The 8,738-nt window shown below is 48.0% G+C and overlaps 1 protein-coding gene across 1 annotated transcript; it reads left to right on the top strand.

Annotated features, from left to right (window-relative positions):
* Positions 1-331: 331 nt before the first annotated feature.
* On the top strand, positions 332-4,114 carry LOC308417922 (serine protease inhibitor A3G-like; the record flags this gene model as incomplete). The annotated part of the gene is made up of 4 exons (XM_080913231.1): positions 332-938; positions 1,652-1,925; positions 2,864-3,014; positions 3,920-4,114. The coding sequence occupies 4 exons, from the start codon at positions 332-334 to the stop codon at positions 4,112-4,114; spliced, it is 1,227 nt and encodes a 408-aa protein (XP_080769357.1).
* Between the last annotated feature and the right edge of the window lie 4,624 nt (positions 4,115-8,738).

Raw genomic sequence — 8,738 nt, 5'->3', positions numbered from 1 at the left:
ATTGAGCTAGCACAGGCTTGTGCTCAACCCCACATTCTTCTCTTCTTTTCACTGTGACCCCGGCAAGCCTCTTCATTTCTCTGGATAATGGTTCTCTATTAGGAAAATGGCTACAGCAACAGCAGTTCCTCCACTGGTAAAGGAAACAGGCCGGATGCTACTGCCATTAGAGAGGCCAGAGCATCTCCCATGATGATGGTCACAGAAGCAACATTGTACAGCCTAGCAGGAACACAATTCAGGCCAGATGGGAGAAATAGGAGATGGTCAGGACAACACCTGACTCTCAGAGACTTACAAGATATTTTCTTTCACACAGGAGAACAAAGTCATGGCTGGGATCGCCCCTGCTGTCCCCGGCTGCTCAGATGGCAAGTTGGAGAGGGACACCAAAGTCCAGAGAGTCCAAGACAATGTGATACAAGTGGACAGTCTCACATTGGCTTCCCGCAACACTGACTTTGCCTTCAGCCTCTACAAGGAGCTGGTTCTGAGGAATCCAGATAAAAATATTGTCTTCTCCCCTTTCAGCATCTCCATTGCTTTGGGCCTCCTGTCCCTGGGAGCAAAGAGCAACACTCTGAAGGAAATTCTAGAAGGTCTCAAGTTCAATCTCACAGAGACCCCTGAGGCAGACATTCATCAGGGCTTTGGGCACCTCCTACAGAAGCTCAGCCAGCCAGGGGACCAGGTACAGATCAGCATAGGCAGCGCCATGTTTATTCAAAAGCACCTGCAGATCCTGGCAGAATTCCAGGAGAAGGCACGGGCTCTGTACCAGGCTGAGGCCTTCACAGCAGACTTCCAGCAGCCTGGTGAGACCATAAAGCTCATCAATGGCTATGTGAGGAAACAGACCCAGGGGAAGATCAAGGAACTGGTCTCAGAGCTGGATGAGAGCATAGCCATGGTGCTGGTGAATTACATCTACTTTAAAGGTGAGCATGGGCACTGCTTGGGGAGTGGAGGGAATTGATCTATGCTGGGTAACGTGTGTCCTTTATGCTGACCATTGGAAAGAAAATCCTTGGAGACATGGGTGCCTAATTTTATTACACACAGTCCTTACTTCTCTAAAATTATTTAGATATAGCTGTAAATCTTGGAACAGAGTCATCACCCACGTCTTATTTAGCCCTCTGTCAATGTATCTCTGGCAATCCAAGTCTGAATGCAGTACCCAGGAGCTTCACTCTAAGCTCACTCTTGGCTCTCAGCTCTGCCTTCCATTAAAGTTGTTCACACCCAGGAGCACTATCAACAGACGTCAGGGAGGGAGGACTCAGGACTCAGCCTTGTCTGTTTTCCAATGCCTTCCAGACATGCTTCCCCCAAGGACAACAGGATCCCAAGCTCTCTCCAGGCCCCAGGCTCAGCGTCAGCACGCTCTTCTCTCACTTACAAACCTGTTTCTCAGGAGCTCACCGCCAGGCTGTGGTTTAGAGGTTGTCCTTTCTGAACCAGGCCTGTGGATCACTTCTCATCATAGTTCTGTTTCTCCCATAATTTTTCCAGAATAGAAAACCCCTAAGCAACACAGTGCTATTAAAGGTGGATTGGCAGCTGTCATAGCTCAGCACTTGGGGTGATATGGGGTAGAGGTTCAATCTCTGAGCACCTGTTGCAGTCTGATGATTTACTCTACACTTAGGCAAGTGGAAGATGCCCTTTGACCCCGACGACACCTTTGAGTCTCAGTTCTATTTGGATAAGAAGAGGTCTGTGATGGTGCCCATGATGAGCCTTGAGGACCTGACCACACCCTACTTCCGGGATGAGGAGTTGAAATGCACTGTGGTGGAGCTGAAGTACACAGGAAATGCCAGTGCCATGTTCATCCTCCCTGACCAGGGCAGAATGCAGCAGGTGGAGGACAGTTTGCAACCAGAGACCCTGAGGAAGTGGAAGAAGTTTCTGGAACCCAGGTGTGTGTCCTCGGGACCAGAACTGGCCTGGCTCCCTGTTCTGCTGTTGCCTGAGGCCCAGTGTCCCTGTACCTCAGAGTCTCACTAGTACCCAGTGGAATGAATGCTTAAGGTGTCAGCAGGGGACAGGTGGAGTTGAGTTGAATTCCCCTCTGCTATGTATTTTGGGCCCTGAGTTGCTGTCGAATTTGTTGTTTACAAGATGAGATCATCTAGAACTGGATGCTGAGAGTCCCTCCCTCTAGCAGTCTGTAAGTTTCTTAGGAACCTAGAATGAGCTGGAAGGCGGAGGGAATTGTGATTGACAGGAGATGAGCTCTGAGAATCAGCTGTGCCCGGTGGAGCCATCACACCCTCTTATCTCTCATACATTCACCTTTCATGGCATGGTGCCTTGAAGACCTACTACGTGCCAAGTTCAGATAAGACCCACAGACTCTATCAAAGATTAAAGCCCCCAAATTCTTATCCTGCTGGGCTTTGTTGTAATTGAGGAAGGGAAAATGTGCGAATGCAAATGCAGTGAATCATTACTTGATTACTTCCAGGTGAGGAGCAGTGAGGTTGAGAGGGGGGTGTCAGAGGATAAGGATCGCTGGGGTGTGATGCAGTGTGCTATGTTAAGTAGAAGGCTCACTCAATGATGTCTGAGGGTCAGCATGACAGAGAAAGGGTGTGTTTACGGATCTAGGAGGAATGCATTCTTAGTCAAGGAACAGCTAGGACCGAGTCAGGTTGCCTGTCTACTGTTTATACTCCCAGTCACTGATGGATAGTTATTGCACTAGGAAGAACAAAGTCAAGTACTCTAGGCATGGGTGGAAAGGGGGCTTCACTCTATGGAGAGGGCTGTCTGTAGAGAGGAGTCCCAGCAGCATGGTGGATTGAAGAAGCCACAGAATCCAGGGACTCTTACATTGCTATTTTTTTATTCTCAGGATGATAGATGAGCTCCGCCTGCCCAAGTTCTCCATCTCCACCAACTACAGCCTGGAGGACATCCTTCCAGAGCTGAGCATTAGGGAAGTCTTCACCAATCAAGCTGATCTGAGTAGGATCACAGGGTCCAAGGACCTGAGAGTCTCCCAGGTAAGACAAGAAGCACTTGGTGGTTCAGCTTGGGTCCTGAATGTGGATAATTAGGACCATGTGGGCATATGGGATTGGCATATGTGTGAAAAGACCTGTACTTCTGTTCTCCTCATGCTGGGGAGAGCTTAATCCTGCCCGAGATACTCCCGCTGACAACAGACAGCCAGTCCCTACTTTACCCCTCGGACTGATCCTCACCAAGGAGCCCAGGGTGGGAAAATACCTGTGCTTGGTGTGAGATCACCATGGGTACCAACCTGTGCTCCACTGCAGGGGCAAAGCATGTCCAGCCTCAACTTCTTCACTGCAGCAGTGGGCCAGTGCATCTTCTCTAGCACAAAGAATAGCAGCAAGGGATCTATGACTATTGTGCTGAAAACCCTAGGAATAGGAAAGAAGAAGCCTTAGACCCTCTTATTACATTCCTAGATGCACAGTCGGGCAGAGCCTAATGTTCTGCTTAGTGCCTACTGAGGGCTATGGGCTCAGATTTGTACCAGTAGAGCTTGGCGGTCTGGGAATAGGCAGCCTTGCCCTCTGTCTGCATTTGTGGTGTATTTCCCAAGGAGGCTGGAGCACATGGATGCTGAATCCTGCACTGGCTGCCAGCACACTGGCTGTGTTCCCTGTAGGGCTGTTGGGAAGCTGCCTGTGGGGAAACGCCCATCATTGATTACTGCCCTCCTGTTGTAGTGATTTAAGGGCAGCACTGTTTCAGACACTGAGCAGACCCAGGGCACCTCATCCCACACCCTGTGCAGATACTTGGAAAATCCAGGGGTAGAGCTTATGGTAGAAACAGAGAAATTCACCAGCAGATGAGTCTAGCATTCACTGCTTGCTCCAGACCCCTCTCCTGCCCTCCCTGGTCTCCACTGAGTGAAGTGTTTCTCTCCCCACAGGTGGTCCACAAGGCTGTGCTGGATGTGGCTGAGACAGGCACAGAAGCAGCTGCTGCCACAGGGGCCAAAGTAGTCCTATGTTGTGCAAAATGCTACAACATAACAATATATTTCAACAGACCATTCCTGATGGTTATCTCTGACACAAATACTCATGTTTCCCTCTTTATGGCCAAAGTTACAAACCCCATGTAAGACTAGAACTTCCCAAATGGGTGTTGGGCGTGGGGTCTTCTTCCCAAGAGCTGTGCATCGAGTCTTATATAGGTCTGTATGTACATTTTCGCTTACATGCTCCGCTTGGCTGTGGCATGCCTGGACTGGAAAGTGACACTAACTGCGTGACTCCCTCATGCAGAGATGCCTGTGGCTGCTCAGTTGTCAGCGTTAGCTCAGGTTCCTGAACCTGGAGCCTGTCATATTTTTCCATCTTCTTGCTCTCTCCCTTGTATCCATCCCTACCCAATAGCTTGGAAGCTGGCATGTAGGCACAGTCCCAATTTAGGCTCCAGTGATGCTTGCCTTCAGCCTCTGCAACATCTTTTGACTATGCAAGCTTACAGGCCAAACCCTGTGGACCAAAAAGGAAAACTGATGCCCTGTGACTAATTGCAGCATCTGACACCACTTGGTGCCCAGTTCTGCCTCACCCTTTCTATCCTCAGGGCATTGATGCCCACTGACCCTTACTGAGTCTCCTGGCCCTGCCTACATCTGGCACAGTTGGAACCTTCTCTCCTGCAGCTACATGGGTCCTGCAAGACAGAGCACCGGCTCTCCCCCTAACACTCCTCCTACTCAGGGTAGAGTCACAGCCTTTCTCTAAGTTTCCAGCTGACCAATCACACAGGACAGATGGACACCTCCACCTTCATCAGCCAAAATGAAAGGGTAGAAGCAAAGGATTAATAAACATGTTTATTAATTAAATAATAAAGCATTAATTAACTGCACTGAATGTGACAATGCTTACTCAAGTCCTATTGGCAGAGAGTAGCCTCTGGTGACAACAAGGCAGTAGAGATTGTTACTCACACTCTTGTGACTCCTGTGATGGTCCTCTGTGTCACATGCTATCAACGGTCGGATGAGGTAACTGTGGCACAGAGTTTAGTCATTTCCCTATGACACACAGCTGAAATTCATGACATTCCAAGTTTCCTGATGCTATAGGGATGAACTTTGCCAAACCCCGAGTCTGCTCATGAGCAGTCACAGTGGTGGTGGGCAGGTGGACCAAAGAAGAACCCTCCGGATGCTCCACAGAGAATCCTGTCAGTCTGGAAACACAGCCCGAGGACTGCAGGCAGAGGGAAAGGTCTCCATTCAGGCTGAGACACACCTGAGCTCAAGGCTCCTGAGAACACAGTGACAGGTGGACCTGTGGTCAGCAAAGAATCACACACAGGATTCCCTCTCCAGTGAGCACTGAGATCCCACACTAGTGACCATGGATCAAGAAGAAAGGGACCCATCTATTGACAGCAGCCATGTGTCCCTGCAATGATAATGTGCCTGTCAGTCAGGGACCTGAGCTGGACACCGCATGCACTCTGTTAGTATTAGCAAGACCCAGATGTGTCCCTCCATCCATGTGGGCCCCTCACCAGGTATCTAAGGAGCATATGGTTGAATAAATCTCATGTTGCCCATGCGGTGGGTCTAAAACTTGTAGCTGAAGTATGAGTCCATTTTTTAAAAGGGTCCAGAACCTAGATATCAGGGTTTAGTTCTTTTCATACCCGGGGGCTGACATCGTGAATGCCTCTTGACAACCAAGTATTGTCATGGTGAAGAAGCCTCTAAAGGGAGAGACACAGTGTGTAATAGAGGTGACAGACTGTGGAGGGGAAAGAGAGGAGCCTGCAAACATGGCTGTTTGTTGAGGTTCAATGCCTGGGAGCCTTCCTACATGACTCAGTGGTTCTAGATGCTCAGCATCCATTTCTTAAAATTTAACAATGGGAAGCAGCTGAGGGGTGGGGGTCTCAGGCACACCATGTTCCTTCCTTTCCTTGCTTCTGCCTCATGACCCCCGGGGACTAACCAAAGTCATCTTGAGGCTTTGCCCCAACTACCTGAGAGAGGTCATTGCCAAGGTCCCGTGTCTTCATATCAATGATCAGAGAATACCTGCCATGCACCAAAGCACTGTGGGATAGGCAGTGATAGTCTGACAATAGTTATAATAACCACCAATGTCCTGGCTGCCACTTTACCCTCACGATACCCCAACCCCTGCAGCTACATGACAGAGACTAATTCAAAATGCAGGCATACGGCAGGAACTTGTCCCTCTAGATGATGTGTGGTTGGCCCAGCCTTGCAGGGCTAGAATCTAAAGCCTTCCTGTACAGCAGTAGAAATGGGGAACGGTGCAGCCTCTTTGGAAAGGTTGATGCAGCAATTGCTCTGTAGGCAGGCACTCAGAGGAACAGGAAGCAAGGACATGACAGGCACTGCAGCCAGCGTCCTCCATGCTTCTTCATACTCACAAAAGGCTTGTGACCCAAGTGTCCCCCAACAGATGAATGGACAAGCAGAGCTTGCTCAGGGCACACACTATTACTACATTAGATAAACAAAGGAGGTGGCATTTCCTGCTGCCCTGTGTGTGAGCCTGCCAATATGCTCACAGTGAAAGAGCCACGCAGTAGGGCCTGTGTGATGTGGCCCATAGACATGTGATATCCAGAACCAGAACAGTGGAATCCATGTGCATACAGAGGGTTCTAATGGTTGTGGGAGCTATGGGGAGGGAAGCGTGGGGTGACTCATCATTGGGTATGGAATCTGTAGAGCAGTGCCTAACATAGCTAGAAACTAGACACTGGAAATGGACTACAAGACCTGAGGGAGGTTCTCTAAGTTCAAGGCTGTGTAAGGGCTGGGCAGCAGGGGAAAGGCCCAGCTGCAGGGGGACATTGGTGAGATATGGAGTGGGGACACCAGGCTCCACGCAGAGCCTTTGGCAGTGGGGAGCAGAGCTCCTCTGTGTCCCTCCCAGGCCTGCAGTCTGTCCTTGCCAGGTCCCTGGCTTTGCCCTGTCACTGTGAGGAGAAATTGATGTGTTTAGTGTCATTTCATCCACTCCTCCTTCTGGGCCAAGGAGGAAATGTCTGAGAGTGAGTTCAAGGTCAGTAGGGTAACCTAGTGGGACACTGTGTCAAAACAAAAAGTAAGAGGGCTGTGCACATGGAAACACACACACATTCACAAACACAGACACACATTACACACATGCTCAATGATGACTCATTTGTAGCATATTTTCTGACTGTGTCAGGCACTGAGTTCAAGCTCCAGTGCTGTCCCCAAAGGAAAACCCATCTTATGAGGATTGGGACCATAGTAAATGACATTTTACTGTTGTCCAGGGCTAACATTTTGACTTTTCCGTTGCTGACAAACAGCTTGAGGGATTTTGTCGTTTGAGGAAAGGGCTGTGCTTAGAATCCTAACCCCACCCACCCCCCAGCTCCCTTCATACCTGACAGCTGTGCAACACTGTGAGCTCCCAGATCTAAAGCCAGCACACGTCAAAGTGTCTGCTTGTGTTCCCCGAGTCTGTGTGGTGAGGAAGAGGAAAAGGTCTGTTTGGTTGTTTGAGACACTGTGTCTCTCTGTAGCCTTTGTTAGCTTAAAACTTACTCTGTAGACCAGGGTGGCCTTTAACTCCAACATGTGAACTTTTCATGTCCCCTATATCTCAAGATCTGGATCAAAAGCATGTGTTATTCCATGTCAAGTTCTGTGTCTTCCAGTTTCAAATCTGGGTCACAGGTCTCCTCTCCATTTCTAGATAGTAGTTCATTCCAGATGTAGTCAAGTTGACAACCAGGTGTAGGCAACACAGTACATATTATATTTATATATAACTACATATATAAAATGATATATATATCTGATTGTATATAGGTATATATATGTATATATAGAAATATATACATGCACATTATATATATATATATATATATACATATATATATATCTTAGTGATTGTTTACTTGCTGTGAAGAGAAACAATAACCAAGGAAAGTCTTATAACGAAAGGATCCAGCTTACTGGTTTATAGGTTCAGTCCATTGCCATTATGGTGAGGAGCATATAGAGCATGTGGGTAGACATGTCCCTGGAGGAGTCAAGACTTTTACATATTGATAGGAAGGCAGCCAGGAAAAGATTATCTGCACTGAGCCAAGACAAATAATTTTTATGATGGCATGACTCATGTTGACCATTGCTATTACCCAATTATTCTTGGTGCTTCCAACCATGCAATATTTAAAAAGCATTTTTATTTGATCTATGTAAATAAGAAAAATTCTCAAACATTTGAAATGCTTCATTGTACTGTGGCAAAAATAAGCCTCGGCCCATGTGCCAACTTCCAGATTTGAGCCAGTTTACAGGCGTAGATCTAGAGACCCTGACTAAAAGGACAACCAGGTTCTCCCAAGGAGGGACTTTGATAAAACATCTAGAATTTTACTGCTCTCCTTCCCCAGGACTCACAAAAGGGACCTTCAAACTTTTACAAGGGCAAGTGCACACTCAAGACAAGAAACAATTACTTATCCTTGTTGGGAATAAATAGGCTTTAGTGTCTTAGAGAGATCAACACACCAGGCAAGAAGCAATCCTGAACATCAGGAGTCAGCTATCACAGAGACTGGCAACTGGCCGGAATCAGCTCTGTAGGTAATGCCCTGGATTTCTTGCATCTAGGGAAATAAAAAGAATGTTCCTAGAACTGTGTGGTAATGGCTGTGGCCTGCAACCTATTCTTGTGTGGGTGAGGGAAGGACTTTGGCTGAGA

This window comes from Micromys minutus, assembly GCF_963924665.1.
Source record: "Micromys minutus genome assembly, chromosome: 1".
Lineage (NCBI taxonomy): Eukaryota > Metazoa > Chordata > Mammalia > Rodentia > Muridae > Micromys > Micromys minutus.
Note: the sequence above shows the minus strand (reverse complement) of the source record. Positions and strands in the feature narration are given on the sequence as shown.